General features: G+C 44.1%; 1 protein-coding gene across 13 annotated transcripts in view; it reads left to right on the top strand.

The window, feature by feature from the left end:
* Nucleotides 1-22400, top strand: part of ADD1 (adducin 1) — a 102920-nt gene that overhangs the window by 47099 nt on the left and 33421 nt on the right. For all 13 annotated transcript variants that reach the window (XM_066233640.1, XM_066233639.1, XM_066233643.1 and 10 more), the window contains 2 exons: nucleotides 16441-16655; nucleotides 22033-22195. In XM_066233640.1, coding sequence (XP_066089737.1) covers nucleotides 16461-16655; nucleotides 22033-22195 — 358 coding nt within the window. In that variant the 5' untranslated portion in view covers nucleotides 16441-16460. The remainder of the gene's footprint in view (nucleotides 1-16440; nucleotides 16656-22032; nucleotides 22196-22400) is intronic.

Here is a 22400-nt window from a genome sequence, read left to right as displayed (position 1 = left end):
AAAAGCACACCTTCTGTGATGGTTTCTGTGCAGTCCTCTGTAGTAGGCTCTTTGGGCTGCTCTGACGGAGTGTTGCAAATTGGGTGGATTAAACAACAAATTTGTCAGTTCTAGAGTCCAGAGTGCAAGATCAAGATGTCACCAAGGTTGGTTCCTTCTGAGGCTGAAGGAGAGTCTGTTCCAAGTCTTCTCCCCAGCTGCTGGTGATTTCCTGGTATCTTTGGGTTCCATGGCTTGTAGAGCATCACCTCAGCTGATCCTTCATGTGGCTTTCTCCTTGTATTTGTGTCTGTGTCCAAATCCCCCTCCCCCTTTTTAAATTTTTATTTATTTATTTTTAAATTTTTTATTTTTTATTTTATTCATTTTAGAGAGGGGAGAGAGAGAGAGAGAGAGAGAGAGAGAAGTGGGGGAGGAGCTGGAAGCATCAACTCCCATATGTGCCTTGACCAGGCAAGCCCAGGGTTTCAAACCAGCGACCTCAGCATTTCCAGGTCGGCGCTTTATCCACTGCGCCACCACAGGTCAGACAAAATTTCCCCTTTTTGTGATGTCACCAGTCATGTTATATTCGGACCCACCCTGTTCCAGTAGGACTTGATAACTAATTAATTTGCAAAGACCCCATTTCCAAAAAGGACACATTCTGAGGTACTGAGTTTTTGGGGACACAAGTCATCCCATAATACTCTGTCTGCCACCACCGCTGGACGTGTTCCTCCCGATGGTGTGTACATAGGTTTCTTGTCATGGCACCAAGACTCTAGTGCATTTATTTGTCTATCATCGGCTGCCAGTTTTGTAACATTTTATCTCTGGTACCTTGCACATCATGTGGAAAGCGCCAGGAATTACTAGAAAGAAAGATACTGTAGAGAGGTTCCCTCTTTTTGTGTCCTCTGTTGACAATGCCAAAGGCTGTCTGAGTTGGGTGTCCGCTGGCCTAGGACACCAGTAGAGGCCACCACTTTTAATAAGCATATGTGATACTTCCTGGTTTATTTTTAATGGAATAATAATTCATTATCACCTGGCAGTCATTATGCTTTCTGAGATATATATTAAGAGCAGTTAGCAGCCCTGGCCAGTTGGCTCAGTGGTAGAGTGTCAGTCCAGCATGTGATGTCCTGGGTTCAGTTTTGGGTCAGGACACACAGGAGAAGCGACCATCTCCTCCGCCCCTCCCCCTCCCGTTCTCTCTCTTTCTCTCTCTTCCACTCCTGCAGCCAAGGCTCAAAGTGATTTGAGCAAGTTGGCCCTGGGCACTGAGGATGACTTCATGGCCTCCAACCTCGGTTGCTAAAAATAGTTTGGTTAGTGAGCAACGAAGTAGTGACCTCAGATGGGCAGAGTATTGCCCTGGTAGGGGGCTTGCTGGGTGGATCCTGGTTAGGGCACACACGGGAGTCTGTCTCTCTGCCTCCCTGCATGTCACTTAAAAAAAACATTTAGCAACTGACAAGAATCTCTGGTTTTTCTAGTAGATGCCTTGCCCAGAGCATCGTAGTAATAGCCAGCTTCTTGTTTCAGCCTGTGGTTTGAGTGTTCTGCCTTTAGGTATTAGAAAGTAAATTATGTGGAATAGTTAGCTGTTAGCAGAATGTCTCTGCCAGAAGGACAATGCCAAGAAATAGTTGACTGTGCCCAAAAGCTTTAGAATAAGCTCATTAAATATCTTAAAGAGGCAAAAGTTTGTCTGGTTTCTGATCTGAGATGTAGTTACACACTAGTGAGGATGGATTCTCTTGGGGCTGGAATGAATACTCTTGCTAAGAGTGTTCCAGGGTACCCTTTGTTATTCTGTCAATAAGTGACATACTAGGCAGAGTGGTGTCTTCTGGGACATTAGAAAAGAAGGGATGTTAACCTTTTTTTTTTTTTTTTTTAAGTGAGAGGTAGGGAGATAGACTCCCTCATATGCCCCTATTGGGATCCAGCTGACAATCCCGTGTAGGGCTGATGTTTGGACCAACCGAGCTATCCTCAGTGCCTGGGGCTGACACTCAAACCAATTGAGCCACTGGCTGCTAGAGAGGAAAGGAGAGAGAGAAAGGGGAGGGGGTGGGGAAGAGAAGCAGATGGTCGCTCCTCTGTGCCCTGACCAGGATCAAACCCAGGACTTCCACACAACAGGCTGATACTTGATCTACTGAGCCAACTGGCAAGGGCCCATGGGATGTTAATCTTCATATAGCCTTTCATCCCAATATCCGTAATATCTGTCTGAAAGAACATGTTGAAATGTGTTCACTTGAAGGCAGGTAGACACCAGCGTATGTAAGGTCTGGAGGTACAATCTAAGAGCATTTCAGACACATATAAAATAAATAGTATAATGAATCCTGCTTTATCCTTTATCCAGAGTCAACAGTTATTAACTCACGGCCAATCTTCTTTCTCTTGTGTAACCTTTCCACACATACAATGCCCTGTCATTTCATCCATAAATAGTTCTGGAAGTATCTAATATGACCAGAATAATATCACACATAAAGTTTTTTTTAAAGATTTTATTTATTGATTTTACAGAGAGAGGAGAGAGAGATGGGGGAAGGGAGAAGCATCAACTCATAGTTGCTTCGCTTTAGCTGTTCATTGCTTGCTTGTTGCTTGTCATATGTGCCTTGACGTGGCAAGCCTAGAGTTTCAACCCAGTGACCTCAGCATTCCAGGTAAATTCTCTATCCACTGTGCCACCACAGGCCAGGCCTAAAATTTTGTTTGGGCCTTAAATTTTTTTTTTTTAAATTTTATTTTTTATTTATTTATTTTTTTACAGAGACAGAGAGAGAGTCAGAGAGAGGGACAGATAGGGACAGACAGGAATGGAGAGAGATGAGAAGCATCAATCATTAGTTTCTCATTGCTACACCTTAGTTGTTCATTGATTGCTTTCTCATATGTGCCTTGACCATGGGGCTTCAGCAGACCGAGTAACCCCTTGCTCAAGCCAGCGACCTTGGGTCCACACTAGTGAGCTTTGCTCAAACCAGATGAGCCCGTGCTCAAGCTGGTGACCTCGGGGTCTCGAACCTGGGTCCTCCGCATCCCAGTCTGAGGCTCTATTCACTGCGCCACCGCCTGGTCAGGCTATACTATAAAGTTTTTAAATAGCTTCTGATTAACTGCATGTTTTCAGTCCTTATGTTTTTAAAATTTATTTAAAAATTATATTTAATGGGGTGACATTGGTCAGTAAGAATACATAGGTTTCAAATAAATATCTCCATAGCATTTGAACTGTTGGTTGCGCTGTGTGTACATCTCCCAAGTCAAATTGTTTTCAGTCACCATATATTTGTCCCTCCTTACTCCCTTCCCCCTTTCTCTGTAACCACTTCACTTTAGTCTGTGTCCATGAGTCTCAGTTTTATATCCCACCTATGTGTGAAATCATACAGTTCTTAGCTTTTTCTGATTTACTTATTTCACTCAGTGTAATGTTCTCAAGGTCCATCCATGTTGTCGTAAATGTCACTAAGTCATCGTTTCTTACGGCTGAGTAGTAGTTAATTTTATATATGTGCACATCTTCTTTATCCAATCCTCTATCAAAGGACACTTGGATTGTTTCCATGTCTTCACATCGTCTTTATCCAGTCCTCTATCAAGGGACACTTTGGTTGTTTCCATGTCTTGGCCACTGTGAATAATGCTGCGATGAACATGGGGGTGCATGTGTTTTTGGGTACCAATGTTTTCGAGTGTTGGGGGTAGATACCCAGTAGGGGGATTGCTGGATCATATTGTAATTCTATTCTTAATTTTTTGAGGACCGTACTTTCTTCCATAATGGCTGTACAAGATTACATTCCCATCAGCAGTGAATGTGGGTTCCTTTTTCTCCACAGCCTCTCCAGCACTTACTATTTATTTATTTATTTATTTTAATTTTTATTCATTGATTTTAGTGAGAGAGGAAGAGAGAGAGAGAGACAGGAACACTGAATCATTCCTGTATGTGCCCTCACCAGGGATCCAACCAGCAACTTCTGCTGTTTAGGTTGATGCTCTAACCAACTGAGCTATCCTGCCAGAGCTCCAACACTTACTACCTTTCTTGTTGACAGTAGCCAGTCTAACGGGTGTGAGGTGGTATCTTGTTGCTGCGCCCAGTGAGGGGAAGTACAGATCTGAGTGAGGGCAATGGGGGATGTAGGAAAACACAGAGACATAGGTCAAGTTTGGACCAGGTAGGACAGTGTGCTCTGATGGAGACCCAGTGCCTCCAAAGCTGTTTTCAGCCTGGCGATCTCTTGGGGCTTCAAACCTGGGTCCTTTGTTATCCCAGTCCAACACTCTTTATCTGTTGTGTCATCGCTGGCCCTGTTTTTGGCATCAATGCCACAATCAGCCTTCAGGTTGTTTTAGTGACTTTGCCCTGCTAGGTCACTCAAGGCCGAGCAGGGCCCTTCCTCTGCTCTCAGCTGCAGGTAGGCCGATGCATTCAGGTGCAGTGGCTGTCTACATGTTGTGGTTTTGATTTACATTTCTCTAATAGCTAGTGAAGATGAGCATCTTTTTTTTGTTGTTGTTGTTGTTTTTTTTTTGTATTTTTCTGAAGTTTGAAACGGGGAGGCAGTCAAGACAGACTCCCGCATGCGCCCAACCAGGATCCACCCGGCACACCCACCAGGGGGCGATGTTCTGCCCATCTGGGGCGTTGCTCTGTTGTAACCAGAGCCATTCTAGTGCCTGAGGCAGAGGCCATGGAGCCATCCTCAGCGCCCGGGCCAACTTTGCTCCAATGGAGCCTTGGCTGTGGGAGGGGAAGAGAGACAGAGAGGAAGGAGAGAGGAAGGAGTGGAGAAGCAGATGGGTGCTTCTCCTGTGTGCCCTGGCCGGGAATCAAACCTAGGACTCCTGCACGCCAGGCCGATGCTCTACCATTGAGCCAACTGGCCAGGGCAAGATGAGCATCTTTTCATATATCTATTTATTTGTCTTCATGAGAGAAGTGTCTTTTCGGTCATTTCTTGATGCCATGGAAGTCCAGTTAGTGTTCAAATTTCTAATTATCTCAAATGTCAATTTTAGGGTTTTTTTTCTTTAGTTTATTGGAATCAAGATCCAGCTAAGTCTTCCAATTAGCTTTCAGCTCTTAAGCAGGGAGTGACTGACATGATTCTGAATCACCCTCTGGCCTAGTGTGGAGAACGGTTTGGTGTGGTGGTGGTTAGGAGACAAGTAGAGGAACTCGCTAGGAGGCTGTTGCATATCCAGGAGGTGGGTGGTCGTTGTCTAAATTAGAGTGGTGTGGTCAGGAAGGAGAAAGGTGGCAATGTGAAATATCACATGGGCAGGCGAGGCTTGTTTGTTGTGGTTCATCTTTTGGGTATATATGTCTGAAAGTATCATTCCCAGAGATTTCATTGATTTAGGTATCAACATGTTAAGATTCATGAAATCTAAAATTTTTACACAGGTAAAATTATAGAAATTTATAGAATATTGAGAGAGAAACATTATCTGTCCTTCTTAAATCAATTTGCTTAACTTTTATACAACTTATTTGCCATGATGTCTATGTGTGATTATAATTATAATATTGGTAAGATTATAGAATAGGAAATTTTATAGTTTTCACTTAAACATTTTATAATATTATATGTATATTATGCTAAAAAACCTTCATAGTTTTTATAATATTGTACTGAGATTTTAATATTTATGTCAAACCATTCATGTATTAGACATTGATTGTTTCTGCTTTTAAAATTAAGTTGCTAGATGATTTTTCTTAGCAAAATGGCTACTTTTTATTTACTTCTAGATGGATTTAATCTTGTACTTGGCATAACTGGCACAAAGTAAAAATGTTGCTCTTTGAGATTTACCAGTGAAAATGTCTTGACCAGATAGCTCTGCATCATCCTGATATGCAAAGGTTGTGGGTTTGATACCTGGTTCGGGCACATACAAAAACAGATTGATGTCCTCCTCTCTCTCAAATCAACAAAGAAATAAAAAAAAAAAAAAGTTTCTAAGCCAGATTTGGAATCCCATTCTTTTTATTTTTCCAGAAAAAAAAAACACCTTCTCAGTTATAAAAATAACCCCAGAGTGGGGAAAATAAGTCTACACCTGGGTTTCTTTTCCTTTTATTTATTTCAATTACAGTTTATATGTAGTATTATTCTGTACTAGTTTCAGATGTACAGCACAGTTGGACAGTGATGTACTTTATAGAGTGGTCCCCTGATATTTCAAGTACCCATCTGGCCCACATGTAGAGAATTGAAAGAAAAATTTACTGACTTATTTCATTTTTTTCTTTTGTGATTTGTTAAGTTTAATGGAGATTGGTCCATAGAACATGTAGGTTTCAGGTAAATATCTCTGTAGTGTTTGAACTGTTGATTGCGTTGTATACACATCACCCTAGTCAAATCATTTTCTGTTACCATATATTTGTCCCTATTTATTTATGTATTATGATTTGGGGGGGCATTTTTCTGAAGTGAGAAGCAGGGAGGCAGAGACGGACGCCCTCATGTGCCCAACCGGGATCCACCCAGCATGCCCACCAGGGGGCGATGCTCTGCCCATCTGGGGCATTGTTTTGTTGCAACCAGAGCCATTCAGCGCCTGAGGCAGAGGCCATGGAGCCATCCTCAGCACCCGGGCCAACTTTACTCCAATGGAACCTTGGCTGCAGGAGGGGAAGAGAGAGCGGAAGGAAGAGGGGGAGGGGTAGAGAAGCAGATGGGCGCTTCTCCTGTGTGCCCTGGCCGGGAATCGAACCCGGGACTTCTATGTGCTGGGCTGATGCTCTACTGCTGAGCCAACCAGCCAGGGTCTATTTGTCTCTCTTTACTCCCCTTCCCCCGATTGATTTTAGAGAGAGAGAAACATCTATTTGTTGTTTCACTTATGCATTCATTGGTTGATTCTTGTATGTGCCCTGACATGGGATTGAACCTGCAACCTTGGTGTATTTCAGGCGTCCCCAAACTATGGCCCGCAGGCCGCATGCGGCCCCCTGAGGCCATTTATCCGGCCCCCCCGCTGCACTTCCGGAAGGAGCACTTCTTTCATTGGTGGTCAGTGAGAGGAGCACCGTATGTGGCGGCCCTCCAACGGTCTGAGGAACAGTGAACTGGCCCCCTGTGTAAAAAGTTTGGGGACCCCTGGTGTATTGGGATGATGCTCTGACCAACTGAGCTACCTGGCCAGGGCCTAGAAAATTTTTTTTACACCTGTATTTGTTCATTAAAAATTGGATTAAATAGCCTGACCTGTGGTGGCGCAGTGGATAAAGCGTTGACCTGGAAATGCTGAGGTCGCCGGTTCAAAACCCTGGGCTTGCCTGGTCAAGGCACATATGGGAGTTGATGCTTCCAGCTCCTCCCCCCTTCTCTCTCTCTGTCTCTCTCTCCTCTCTCTCCCTCTCTGTCTCTCTCCTCTCTAAAAATGAATAAATAAATTAATTAATTAAAAAAATGAGTCACTGTACTTTGTTAAAAAAAAAATTGGATTAAATAATTTCTTTATAGATATCTTCCTAAAATTTGCTGCCTTAACACACTTTTTACAGAGACAGAGTCAGAGAAAGGGATAGACAGGAACAGACAAACAGGAACAGAGAGATGACAAGCATCAATCATCAGTTTTTTGTTGCATTGCGACACCTTAGTTGTTCATTGATTGCTTTCTCATATATGCCTTGACCGCGGGCCTTCAGCAGACCGAGTAACCCCTTGCTTGAGCCTGCGACCTTAGGTCCAAGCTGGTGAGCTTTTGCACAAACCAGATGAGCCCATGCTCAAGCTGGTGATCTCGGGGTCTCAAACCTGGGTCCTCTGCATCCCAGTCCGACGCTTTATCCACTGCACCACCACCTGGTCAGGCTTAACACACACTCTTTTTTTTTTTTTTTTTTTTTGTATTTTTCCGAAGCTGGAAACGGGGAGAGACAGCCAGACAGACTCCTGCATGCGCCGGACCGGGATCCACCCGGCACGCCCACCAGGGGCAACGCTCTGCCCACCAGGGGGTGATGCTCTGCCCCTCCGGGGGGTCGCTCCGCCGCGACCAGAGGCACTCCAGCGCCTGGGGCAGAGGCCAAGGAGCCATCCCCAGCGCCCAGGCCATCCTCGCTCCAGTGGAGCCCTGGCTGCGGGAGGGGAAGAGAGAGACAGAGAGGAAGGAGGGGGTGGGAGTGAGGGGGTGGGGGTGGAGAAGCAAATGGGCCCTTCTCCTATGTGCCCTGGCCGGGAATCGAACCCGGGTCCCCCGCACTCCAGGCCGACGCTCTACCGCTGAGCCAACCGGCCAGGGCCTTAACACACACTCTTAAAAGCTAAGTTAGTGAAACCCCTGAAGCCATTACTGACAAAAAATCAAGTACAAGGGTTCCTTGGCTTATGACAGTCTTGACGTATGACGTTTCGAGTTTACGACGCTCACTCCATAAAAACTTAAAAATATTGAGTGTTTTGGTTTATGCTGTTAACATCGTACTGACAGACTACGTGGGTGAACTAGTCTGGTTGAGCGCAGTGAAGAATATGCAGTACAGTGTACAGCAGGGGTCGGGAACCTATGGCTCGTGAGCTAGATGTGGCTCTTTTGATGGCTGCTTCTGGCTCACAGACAAATCTTTAATAAAATAATAATAATGGTAAATGTATTACATTCTCATGTGTTACAATCCATTCATTTCCTACCACTCATGTTCATGGTTGCGGGTGGCTGGAGCCAATCACAGCTGTCCTCCAGGACAACACCAAATTTTTATTGGATAATGTGTAATGTACACAGGTCGTTGTGAGGTCAGGAAGTAAACTTCCCTCCTTTTAATCAAGTAGTCAGCTAGCTAATTGCAGAAACCCTTTTGACGAAGAAGATGGCTAAAAGAAAAAATGAGGAGTATCATACTTTTCAGCAGGAATGGACAGAGGAATTCGCCTTTGTGGAGAGAGCAGGTTCTGCAGTGGGTCTAATATGCAATGATCAAGTTGCATCGATGAAATGGTCAAATATAAAGCAGCACTTCGACACATGCCATACTACATTTGCATTGAAATATCCAGTGGGGGACAGCAGGAAGAAAGCATGTCAAGAGCTACTGTGCAGAGTGCAAGCTAGTCAGCAGCAACTCCATGTTTGGACCCAACAAGGCGATTGGAATTCGGCTAGCTTTGCTGGGACTTTAGCAGTTGTGAGAAATGGAAAGTCATTCACAGATGGGGAGTATGCCAAAACATTCATGCTTGATGTTGCCAGTGAACTTTTTGACAACTTTTCGGATAAAGACAATCAAATGAATAAAAGACATGCCTCTGTCGGCAAGAACTGTTCATGATTGTACCATCATGATAGCAAGTCAAATTGAGGCAACACACTTGACCTGTGGTGGCGTAGTGGATAAAGCGTCAACCTAGAACGCTGAGGTCACCGTTTCAATCCCTGGGCTTGCCTGGTCAAGGCACATATGGGAGTTGATGCTTCCTGTTCCAACCCCCTTCTCTCTCTCTCTCTCTCTCTCTCTCTCTCTCTCTCTCCTCTGTCTAAAATGAATAAATAAAATCTTTAAAAAAAATTGAGGCAACACAAGTGAAGTACATAAATGCATCACCATTCTTTTCTCTCGCTTTGGATGAGTCAACAAATGTAAGCCATTTATCCCAGTTCAACGTGATTGCAAGGTATACTGTTGGTGACACACTACGTGAGGAAAGTCTTGCTGTTTTGCCTATAAAAGAGACAACAAGAGGGGAGGATTTATTCAAGTCTTTCACTGAGTTCACTAAAAAAAAAAAATCTACCGATAGATAAACTTATTTCGGTGTGTACTGATGGTACTCCGTGCATGGTGGGGAGAAACAGAGGATTTGTAGTGGTTCTTCACGAAATGATGACATTGAATCATTTACAACAACATGGATGGACCTTGATAACATTATACTGAGTGAAATATGTAAATCAGAAAAAACTAAGAACTATATGATTCCATACGTAAGTGGGACATAAAAATGAGACTCAGAGACATGGACAAGAGGGCGGTGGTTATGGGAGGGGGAGGAGAAGGGCACAAAGAAAACTAGAAAGAAGGTGACGTAAGACAATTGGACTTTGGGTGATGGGTCTGCAACATAATCAAATGTTAAAATAACCTGGAGATGGTTTCTCTGAACATATGTACCCTGATTTATCAATGTCACCCCATTAAAATGAATAATTATTTTAAAAAATTTTAAAAATGACTTTCTTATTGAAGGAATGAAATGCATGTATATGTGGTCCTCAATCTTTGTCTTATTCTATACACAAGTCAACCTCTAATAAAAACAGAGCTGTCTCTGCCTTATCTTTAACATGTTGGTTGTATAAAGATTTTTTTTTTTTTTTACAGAGACAGAGAGAGAGAGGCAAAGATAGGAACAGAGAGAGACGAGAAGCATCAATCATTAGTTTTTCGTTGTGACCCCTTAGTTGTTCATTGATTGCTTTCTCATATGTGCCTTGACCGTGGGCCTTCAGCTGACCAAGTAATCTGCTCAAGCCAGCGACCCTGGTTCCAAGCTGGTGAGCTTTGCTCAAACCAGATGAGCCCATGCTCAAGCTGGCGACCTCGGAGGTCTCGAACCTAGATCCTCTATCCTAGTCCGACGCTCTATCCACTGCACCACCCCCTAGTCAGGCAAGATATTTTTTTCTTTCAGTCAGCTGTGGGAGCCAGGAAGCATTTATAGTTGCCTCTTAAATGTTCCCCTGTCTCTATTTACTGATGAAATGGTTTAAAATTGGGATTCATGCTGAGGTCGCCAGTTCGAAACCCTGGGCTTGCCTGGTCAAGGCACATATGGAAGTTGATGCTTCCAGCTCTTCCCCTTTCTCTCTCTCTGTTTCTCTCTCTCCTTCTCTCTCTCCTCTCTTTAAAAAAAATGAGTAAATAAAAAAAAAATTAAAAAAAAAATTGGGATTCATTTGATAATAGAGAATTTTTGTGTGTGTGTGTGACAGAGACAGAGAGAGGTACAGATAGGGACAGGCAGACGTGAAGGGAGAAAGATGAGAAGCATCAGTTCTTCATTGTGGCACCTTAGTTCATCAATTGCTTTCTCATATGTTCCTTGACCAGTGGGCTTGGGCTGCAGCAGACCGAATGACCCGATGCTCAAGCCAGCGACCTTGTGCTCAAGCTGGCGACCTTGGGTTTTCGAACCTGGGTCTTCAGCGTTCCAGTCCAACGCTCCATCCACTGAGCCACTGCCTGGTCAGGCCAGATAATTATTGTTTTGCTCTTTGGGTTATTCTTTTAGAACAAACTAGGTTCAAGTAAACAGATTAAACCAAAAATTTGAAAGGAAATGTTTAGAGAGCAGTACTTTTAAAGATCACATTTAAGTCATTGGTTCATTCATTTCATGTTGACTCTTAGTCCGTATTGTTTTCATACCTGCCTCTCAGTCCTTGACACAGTCACTTAAGCATGCTATTGTTTCTATAATATATTTAGGTTCCAGAAGGGCAGTATACAAATCGGTTGTTTTCTTAAATTGAATCTTTGGCTTTTGATAACAGAAAATATTTTTTTTGTAAATAAACTATTCTTTAAAGTCTTGCTATTCAAATTGTGGTCCAGGTGCAGTGGCTTTTATGTCACGTGGGATATCATGAGACGTGAAGAATCTCAGGCCCCACCCAGACCTACTGAGTCTAAGTTTTTATCTTAGTGTGATTCCCGGATGACTTATAGGGTGAGACAAGTGTAAGTTTATAGTTGTTTGTGTGGAAAATAATACAATAATTAATAAGTAATAATGCAAGAATGAACTTTCTTTTTTTTTTTTTTTTTTTTTTTTTGGTATTTTTCCGAAACTAGAAACGGGGAGAGACAGTAAGACAGACTCCTGCATGCCCCCGACCGGGATCCACCCGGCACACTCACCAGGGGGCGACGCTCTGCCCCTCTGGGGCGTGGCTCTGTTGTAATCAGAGCCACTCCAGCGCCTGGGGCAGAGGCCAAGGAGCCATCCCCAGCGCCCGGACCATCTTTGCTCCAGTGGAACCTCGGCTGTGGGAGGGGAAGAGAGAGACAGAGAAGAAGGAGAGGGGGAGGGGTGGAGAAGCAGATGGGCGCTTCTTCTGTGTGCCCTGGCCGGGAATCGAACCCGGGACTTCTGCACGCCAGGCCGATGCTCTACCACTGAGCCAACTGGCCAGGGCCAACTGTTTCTTTTACTGACAACTGTCAAGTTCCTTTTGCCCACCCCTGTGTGTGCATATTAAAAAGCTAACAGTGCCAGCCCCTCAGCTGGGGCCTCCTGTTAAGGCCAGCCTTTGCATGTGTGCCGTTGGTTCCATCTCTTCCGATCCCTTTGGGGAAACCCCCCGCCTCCCCACTTATGCTGCCACCCACTGTCATCATCATCACTTACAGTATGGCTTAGAGCGGGGATATTCAACCATTTTATACCTACTGCCCACTTTTGTGTCTCTGTTAGTAGTAACATTTTCTAACCGCCCACTAGTTCCACAGTAATGGTGATTTATAATGTAGGGAAGTAACTTTATAAAATTTATAAAGCAGAGTTACAGCAAGTTAAAGCATATAATAATAATTATTTACCAAGTACTTTATGTCAGATTTCGCTAAGTTTGGCAGAATAAATAAATCTTTATAAAACAACTTACTATAGTTAAATCTATCTTTTTATTTATACTTTGGTTGCTCCACTACTACCCACCATGAAAGCTGGAACGCCCACTAGTGGGTGGTAGGACCAGGTTGCCTACCACTGGTACAGGGGTCCCCAAACTTTTTACACAGGGGGCCAGTTCACTGTCCCGCAGACCGTTGGAGGGCCGCCACATACAGTGCTCCTCTCACTGACCACCAATGAAAGAGGTGCCCCTTCCAGAAATGCGGTGGGGGCCAGATAAATGGCCTCAACGGGCCGCATGCGGCCTGTGGGCCATAGTTTGGGGACGCCTGGAGAGTTTAAGAACAAAAGTTCTGCAGTCAGATCGCCTTCCTTGGAATCCCAGTCCTCCCAGTTCGAAACAATACCTCTGGTCTTCTAAGTGCGTCCTGCTTCCTGAGAGCGAGGACCCTGTCTAATTATTGGGTTGGCAAGAAAGTATTTTTGGTGGTCACACATAGCGTTGTAATTGTTTTGAAGGACTTCTGTCAGTGTTATGGTTTTTTTCCTTTTGACATTTTCTATCAGTCACATTTAGGTTACTTTAGAAGCAAATTGTGTGTAATTTTGTTTGTAGCTGTTAGTTTAGGGTCAATTTTAACATGGAGTGCAGAAATGAACATTTTTGGCATATTTTACTATTTTATTTCCATAAAGGAAAGAAAGCTGCTGAGGTCCACAAAAAGATATGTGAAGTTTATGTTGTTGATTGCATAACAGAACACACGTGTCAGAATTGGTTTAAAAATTCTGTTCTGGAGATTTTTCACTCAAAGATGACCAATGTTGCCTGACCAGGTGGTGGTGGCGCAATGGATAGAGCGTCGGACTGGGATGTGGAAGGATCCAGGTTCAAGACCCCGAGGTTGCCAGCTTGAGTGTGGGCTCAACTGGTTTGAGCAAAGCTCACCAGTTTGGACCCAGGGTTGCTGGCTTGAGCAAGGGGTTACTCCGTCTGCTGAAGGCCCACGGTCAAGGCACATATGAGAAAGCAATCAATGAACAACTAAGACTAAGGTGTCGCAACAAAAAACTGCTGATTGATGCTTCTCATCTCTCTCTGTTCCTGTCTGTCTGTCCCTCTCTCTGACTCTCTCTGTGTCTCTGTAAAAAAAAAAAAAAAGATGACCAATGTTCTGGTCGACCTACTGAAGTTGATGACCAAATCAAAGCCATAATTGAAGAGGATCATCATATAACTGTTCGAGAGATTGCAGGGAGGTTAAATGTATCGCACACAAGAATTGAAAATCACTTAAAATGTCTTGGACTTGCTAAGAAGCTCGATATTTGGGTTGGTTCCACATGAATTGAAAAAGATTTACTTAACACAATGAATCAATATTTGGCATTTGCATCTCAAGCACAATGAAACGGACCCTTTTTTGAAAAGAATCATCACTAGTTGTGAAAAATGGGTCGTCTACAGTAACATCATTTGAAAACGTCATGGTCCAAGCGTGATGAACCAGCACAAACCACGTCTAAGCCTGAATTACATCAAAAAAGGTCATGCCATCAATTTGGTGGGACTACAAAGGTGTTATGTATTTGGAGCTGCTTACAAGAAACCAGATGATCAATTCAGATGTTTACTGTCAATAACTAATGAAATTGGATGAAGCAATCAAAGAAAAACTGCCAGAATTTGCAAATTACGAAGGAATTATGTTCCACCATGATAATGCGAAGCTTCACACATCTTTAGTAACTCGTGGGAAATTATTGGAGCTTGCTTGGGAAGTGATGTCGCATCCCTCATGCAGCCCTGACCTGGTACCATCTGATTACCATTTATTTCGAAGTTTGCAAAACTCTTTGAATGCGCCTGACCAGGTGGTGGCACACTGGATAGAGCGTCAGGCTGGGATGCAGAGGACCCAGGTTTGAAATCCCGAGGTCGCCAGCTTGTGTGGGGGCTCATCTGGTTTGAGCACAGCTCACCAGTTTGAGCCCAAGGTCACTGGCTTGAACAACGGGTCACTCGGTCTGCTGTAGCCCCCTGGTCAAGGCACATGTGAGAAAGCAATCAATGAACAAACAACTTGTGCTGCAAGGAAGAATTGATGCTTCTCATTTCTCTCCCATCTTGTCTGTCTGCTCCTATCTGTCTCTCTCCCTGTCTCTGTCACAAAAAACAAAATAAAATTCTTTGAATGGTAAAACTTTCACAAATGATGATTACCTTAAATCAGACTCAGTTCAGTTCTTTGCTGATAAGGACCAAAATTTCTATAAGCGCGGAATCATGAAGCTGCAAGAAAGAAGTCAAAAGGTCATTGAACAAAATGGAAAATATATAATTGATTAAAGTTTATTCTTTGTATTAAAAAAATGAGTTATTTCATACTACAAAACATTACTTTCTTGCCAATTCAATTTTTGTGCAAAGCATAGTGTCTAGACATAACAGATACTCAGTAAATATTGTATGTATATTGTTAAAGCTATCATTCAGTATTGTATAGAAACAATAGAAATTGAATTACTTTTAAGTGTTTTGTTTTTTTTAAAGCGAGACACACACAGGCAGGAAGGGAGAATGATGAGAACCATCAACTCATAGGGGCAGCACCTCAGTTGTTCATTGATTGGTTTCTTGTATGTGCCTTGACTGGGGGGCTTCAGCTGAGCCAGTGACCACTTGCTCAACCCAGCTACCTTAGGCTTCAAGCCAGCGACCATGGGATCATGTCTGTGAGCCCATGTTCAAGCCGGCGACCACACATTCAAGCTGGTGAGCCCGTGCTCAAGCTAGGAACCTCGAGGTTTTGGACTTGGGTCCTCAGCGTCCCAGGCTAATGTTCTATCCACTGTGTCACCACCTGCCTGGTCATGCAAGATTTTATTTATTGATTTATTAGAGAGAAAGAGAGGGATAGAGGGAGAGAGAGAAGGTATTGGTGAGGAGCAGGAAGCATCAACTGGTAGTAGTTACTTCTCTTATGTGCCTTGACCCGGCAAGCCAGGGGGTTTGAACTGGTGATCTTAGCATTTCCAGGTCAGTGCTTTATCCACTGCGCCACCACAGGTCAGGCAAAATTGAGTTACTTCTATAATTACTAAATGTTCTGTTTAGAAATTTGGTAAAGATGAACATAATTTAGTATGTTTGAACATTATTTCAAATAAAAGATTGGGTTTTAAAAAGAAGATTGGGATTAAAAAGAAAGTAAAGTAGGTAGCCATATTAGCAGACTTTTAAATTTGTGCCCCTTTGGCATTTTTTAGGCTATTCACAAAGTAGCACGTGACATTTTCGGTACCTACTGTTGAACCAAAATGGTGGTGTTGATGAGGGTCATTTCTTATTTGTGTGGATGGATATGTGAGCAGCTTCTCTCCTGTTGATCTGTTCAGAGCATCCTTTGCACAATTACTGCTGATACTTTCTTTGGGAAAACTATACAAATTAAATTTCTCCAGAAATGATGTTTCTGTTGGCAGATTCTGTTGGTGTGGACAGTGTCCTGGCTTGAAACCATCTTGTAATGAAGTTTTTACTATTTACTTTTTTAGTTTGTCAGAGTTCATAATAGCTTTGTTAGATTGTTCTCTTGTCTGCTGAGGAACAATGGCAAGGACAAGAAAGCCATTGACTGGTGGAAGGGTGGGAGTGAGCTGATCAGCCGTGTGCCTCAGCGGCCACAAAGAAACCACAGGGATGGCTCCAACTGGCCAGTCAGAGTGGCCTCACGCTGAAGATGTGTGTATCAGGCTGACATGCTCTTATGAAATGCTATTGCATATTGATTCACAAATAATACTTTCTTTCATTTTGATTCTGTAGGAACCTAGAAAGATTGTGCGATGAATGGTGATACTCAGGCCGCCGTGGTGACCTCACCACCCCCAACCACGGCCCCTCACAAAGAGAGGTACTTCGACAGGGTGGATGAGAACAATCCAGAGTACCTGCGAGAGAGGAACATGGCACCTGACCTTCGCCAGGACTTCAACATGATGGAGCAGAAGAAGAGGGTGTCCATGATTCTGCAGAGTCCTGTAAGAGCAGCTTCTTCTCCAAGTGTCCTCTTCTCCCGTGCGTTAGCTCTGGGGCTCTGGGTGTGTCACACTCGGGTTGTCTGAACAGCACAGGAAACCAGTGCCTCGGGTGTGTGTTGCTGTTGAAAGAATTCAGAATTCAGTTTAGTTCAAGTTATTGGACACAGTGAAGGAACGTCTCCAGTGTCATACAGGAGACCAGGTGTTTACTTCTCATTTTTACCCTCACTGCTTTTCAGAGTCTATTTATTCATTGACATCTTTTATTTACTAATTTTTAGAATAAGAAGGGGCAGATAGAGAGAGAGAGAGAAACATCTATTTGTTGTTCCACTTATTCATGCCATCATTGAATCTTTTTTTTTTTTTTTTTTTTGTATTTTTCTGAAGCTGGATATGGGGAGGCAGTCAGACAGACTCCCGCATGTGCCCGACCAGGATCCACCCAGCATGCCCACCAGGGGGTGATGCTCTGTCCATCTGGGGCGTCGCTCTGTTGTAACCAGAGCCACTCTAGCACCTGAGGTAGAGGCCATAGAGCCATCCTCAGCGCCTGGGCCATCTTTGCTCCAATGGAGCCTTGGCTGCGGGAGGGGAAGAGAGAGACAGAGAGGAAGGAGAGGGGGAGGGGTGGAGAAGCAGATGGCCGCTTCTCCTGTGTGCCCTAGCTGGGAATCGAACCGGGGACTCTTGCACGCCAGGCCGATGCTCTACCACTGAGCCAACCAGCCAGGGCCCATTGATTGATTCTTGTATGTGCCCTGGTCAGAGATTGAACCCACAACCTGGGCGTGTGGGATGATGCTCTAACAAGCTGAGTTACCCAGCCAGGCCTATTGGCACCTTTTAAAAATTACTGTTTCCTTTATGATACCTAGCTTGGTGCTGGGTCCATGGTAGGCCGCTGCCGTATCTGACTTACTGATTGATCGGCATTTTGTGTTTTTTTCTCTAAGGGGTGCTGTCTTTACATTTTCTCATGTGGATGCCGCTGCCCTGTGTGCCTCATCGTGTGCCTCATTCTGCTGCTCTGTTCTTTATTCTGTTCATATTTTGGGGTGCCATTGGCAGATAGTCATGGAATCATTGTATTAATGTTCATTATCTCATGTGTTCAAGGAACTAGCCTCTTTTTTAAAAATACATATTCTAAAAATTTTTATTTATTTTTTCTTTTTTAGAGAAAGAGAGAAAGACAGAAACATTAATCTGTTCCTTTATGTGCCCTGATCAACCAGGCCTGGCCTCTAACTCTTGATTTTTTTGTTTTATTATTACTCACTTTTGACTGAAGCGTATCATAAAGTACACAGATCTCAGTTGTACAGCTTGATGAATTTTGACATGTGTGATGCCTGGGTGAGCACCAGACCAGGTCTCAGACTGCACTGGGGGAGCTGGTGATGCACAGTACAGACAGATAGGAGCAGTGCTGGGAGCAGGTGGATGATTGGGTCTTGTATGACTCGGTTAGTACAAGCCTCTCTGAAGGAGGAGCGCATGCGCATGCCTGGGGCAGGGATGGCTTGAGGAGGTCCAGTGTGTTTAAGCACAGCAGAGACAGGGAGGGAGGTGCAGCCGGGCTGGAGAGGGAGTGGGAGTGGGAGTGGGTCCTGGAGGGTGCAGAAGCTCAGACCGGGAGTCCATGTCACCTTTAGAGGACAACAGAGTCGTTGGAGGGCTGCAGACAGGAAAGGCGATTCATATTTTACAGAGTTCCTTCTGGGTTTGGTTTAGAGAGAGAGAGCACCCTGTGGGGCAGGGCAGAAAGCTGTCTTCTAAGCAAGAGGTGCTGGTGGCGTGAGTCACCGTGCTACTGGAGAGAGGTGGACACATCAGAGGTTTTTTTAATTTTTAATTTTAGCTAGAGAATAAGGGAGAGAGGCAGGAATATCAATCTGTTCCTGAATGAGCCCTGACTTGGGATCGGAACCAGCAACCTCTGCACTTTGGGACGATGCTCTAACGCTATCAGGCCAGGGTTGGAGTTTTATTTTGAGTGTGGGATAAATAGGAGCAAGAGAGGTGATAGGAGGAAAAAAGAGTCAGGACAACATCTAGATTTTTGGCTAGAGCAGTTTTCCTACATAAAAGCGACAGGAAACGAGTAAGAATCCCTAGGGACGGAGTGCAGGGTCTAAGCCCCCAGCACCTGGTGTGCGTCAGGCACTGTGCCAGGTCAGCCCCTTCCGTTACCTGTCTGAATGCAGCATGGGGTCCCTGGGTCCCGGGGTCCCGGGGTGGAGACGCAGCATGAGGGTGCAGCCTGGGAAGGCTGGGCTCATTTCCCAGGAACAGACCTGTGCTGGAGACCAAGAGTGGTCGCGGGGCTCGTGCAGAGGGTGCTCTCAGGGCGGTGGTCCTGAGCTCACAGTGACACACAGCCTGTCTTCTGTCTCTCCTCCAGCCACGCTCAGCAGCCTAAGTGGGAGGGGTGAAGAGTTGAATTTAACCAGTGCTGGGATTGTGCCCAGTGAAATGGGAAGAGTTGTAGGTGTAGGCAAGGAAATGAGTATAGTGTTCAACCAGGAATCTAAGTTGGTTGCGGGAGGTCAGCACACAGGGAAGGTAAGGGGCGCAGCAAAGATTTTAGGGTCACCATGGGATTGAAGGAGGAGTGAGCTGGGTGCCAGGAGAAATTGTTTGGAGAGCACATGCGTGGCTCTGAGCTTGAAGACAGCCCAGTTACTAGGAATGAGCAGGTCTAGAGCTGACTGGAGAGGTGGGTGGCCAGGTGAGTTGGATGACAGGGTCATTGGAGGAGAAACAGTCAGGAAGCTGAGAGGTGAGAGTGTAGATGTTGAACCATCAGGAGCTAGGACCAAGGAAGCACACAGGGTCATTGGGATCCAGATGGGTGGCTCACAGGCCATCACTGGTCACTGTTAAGCTTAGACCCGTACTGTACATACAGGTCACCTGGGATGTTACCGAAACAGAATGTACTGTCGTGTGTGTGTGTGTGTGTGTGTGTGTGTGTTTTAATTTTTCCTTTGATCAGAGAGAGAGAGGAATGGAGAAAGGGAGGGGAGAAAGAGAGAGAGAAGCATCAACTCGTTCCACTTAGTTGTGCCCTCCTTGGTTGCCTCATATGTGCCCTGACCAGGGATCAAACCCGTGACCTTGGCACACGAGGCAGGATGACACTAGATCCACTGAGCTGTCCGACCAAGGCTTGTGTTTTCCTTATTAAGCTTTATGTTCCTGCATAGCAAGGACCATCTTTTCTATTTCTGTATGCTTAGTGCCTGGTACTTCTGTGTGTGTTGAACTGTATGGTTTTTGAATTATAGTATAGTTTAGTGTATATGATACATGTAGGTAGTATATGTATGTAGCATTACAGTGTAATATGTATGTAGTACATGTGGTATGTATTGTCATGTGTATTGAATTATAGTGTGTAGCGTGTGTAGTACATGTTATAGTGGTTATAGTGTTACATTGAATTGAGCTTCTCCTAGATTTGTATGTGGATTTGAAGACCATGGAAATAAATTGATTTTTCAGAATGAGGCCCCATGAGTGCAGGGAACTCTTGTTTTTTGTTGTTGTTTTTTGTGACTGAGACAGAGAGAGGGGCAGATAGGGACAGACAGACAGGAAGGGAGAGAGATGAGAAGGATCAGTTCTTCATTGCTGCTCCTTAGTCGTTCATTGATTGCTTTCTCATATGTGCCTTTACCAAGGACCACAGCAGAGCAGAGTGACCCCTTGTTCAAGCCAGCGACCTTGGGCTTCAAGCCAGCGACCATGGGGTCATATCTATGATCCCATGCTCAAGCCAGGGACCCCTTGTTCAAACTGATGAGCCGGCAAGCTTGGGGTTTCGAATCTGGGTCCTCTGAGTCCCAGTTCGATGCTCTGTCTACTGCGCCACTGCCTGGTACGGCAGGCAGGGAGGTGTTAATTCAGCTTTTTCATTCCCTGTGCCCATTGCACTCTGAGGTTTAGTAGTCCGTCTCTCTTTGTATCTATAGCTGTGCATATCTATTATCTATCTGTATCAGTGCAGTCTGTATTGCATCATAGATGGCCCCGTGGTTTATTTTATTTCTCTCTTGCAGTCAGAGCTGCAGTGTTTCCCTCCCTCTTTCACTAATGTGAATGTGATGTATGACATTATGTAGCATCGTGTGTGGCTCTTGACGCTCCTTGATGCCATTGAACTGACGCCCCTGCACTTGTGTTTGCTTCCTTCCCTCAGGTGACAGGGTTACTTAGTCTGTCCCTTGGTGATCCTTTCAGCTTGAGCAATGAGAAACTAGAAACCAGTTTCCTATAGAAATCATCCTGAGGCCCTTGGAGGGCATATACTCAGATCTGGATAATCAATGAGCTCACACTTTTACATACTATATAATTACTTAGTCTGTCCCTTGGTGATCCTTTCAGCTTGAGCAATGAGAAGCTAGAAACAAGTTTCCTATAGAAATCATCCTGAGGCCCTTGGAGGGCATATACTCAGATCTGGATAATCAATGAGCTCACACTTTTACATACTATATAATTACTTAGTCTGTCCCTTGGTGATCCTTTCAGCTTGAGCAATGAGAAACTAGAAACCAGTTTCCTATAGAAATCATCCTGAGGCCCTTGGAGTGCATATACTCAGATCTGGATAATCAATGAGCTCACACTTTTACATACTATATAATTACTTGACAAGATTCATTTCTTTATATGATATGTAAAAAACTATTTCAGTATAGTTTGGGGAAACTATAAATTGTGTTTTTTGTTTCAGTAGTGATTTTATATTAAAATAGCCATTCACCGAAATTAAACTTCTGCCTAATATAAGATTATTTATAAAAGATGAAAGCTTTAAGGCTTCTTTTTCAACTTTAAGGTAATTTCAAAAATGTGTTATGAAGAAAATACTGAGAAGCACAAAGTAGAACATGAAAGTTACTAGTAATCTATCACTGAGAATTACAGTGAACGTTTGATGTATTTTAGTTTTTTTCTGTGTCTACATATGTATTTGCTCTTATAAAAACTGGTTGTACTGCTTTATAATCTTAACTCAAATATATCAAGAACAAATTTATGTCATTTGATTTTTTTTGGCCTTTCGTGTTGAATGTGTGTGTAGAATTCCATTGTTGGGTAGGTCCGAGTGCTGATTATTGCTTTAGAAAGGACTCCTGGGAATAGAATGCCTGTCCAGTTTTTAAGCTCTTAAATTGTTAAATTGCTTTCCATGAAGAATGTACCAATTTATGCTTCAAGTAGCAGTCTGAGAATAGCCACTCACCTTTGCAGTACTAGATGGAACCGGGCAGAAGCTCCGTTTGTGTGAGAACTACCCTTGTCTTCTCAAGGAACAGAAAGGAAATGGTGTCTCACTGTCTGAATTTGCCTTTAATATTAGGCTTTCTGTGAAGAGTTGGAATCAATGATACAGGAACAGTTTAAGAAGGGGAAGAATCCCACTGGCCTGCTGGCACTGCAACAGATTGCAGATTTTATGACCACGAATGTTCCAAACGTCTACCCAGCAGCCCCACAAGGAGGGATGGCTGCCTTGAACATGAGTGAGTAGTTCCTGACTGTACCTGCTGTTGTTTTCTAGGAAAAATTTCCTGACGCTTTCTTAGATGTAATACATAAGACTTTTTTGAAAATTAATGTGTTTTAGTTACAGTAAAAAATAGTCTGGCCTGGCCTGTGGTGGCGCAGTGGATAGAGCGTCGACCTGGAAATGCTGAGGTCGCCAGTTTGAAACCCTGGGCTTGCCTG

The sequence above is a fragment of the Saccopteryx bilineata genome, chromosome 5 (assembly GCF_036850765.1).
Source record: "Saccopteryx bilineata isolate mSacBil1 chromosome 5, mSacBil1_pri_phased_curated, whole genome shotgun sequence".
Lineage (NCBI taxonomy): Eukaryota > Metazoa > Chordata > Mammalia > Chiroptera > Emballonuridae > Saccopteryx > Saccopteryx bilineata.
Note: the sequence above shows the minus strand (reverse complement) of the source record. Positions and strands in the feature narration are given on the sequence as shown.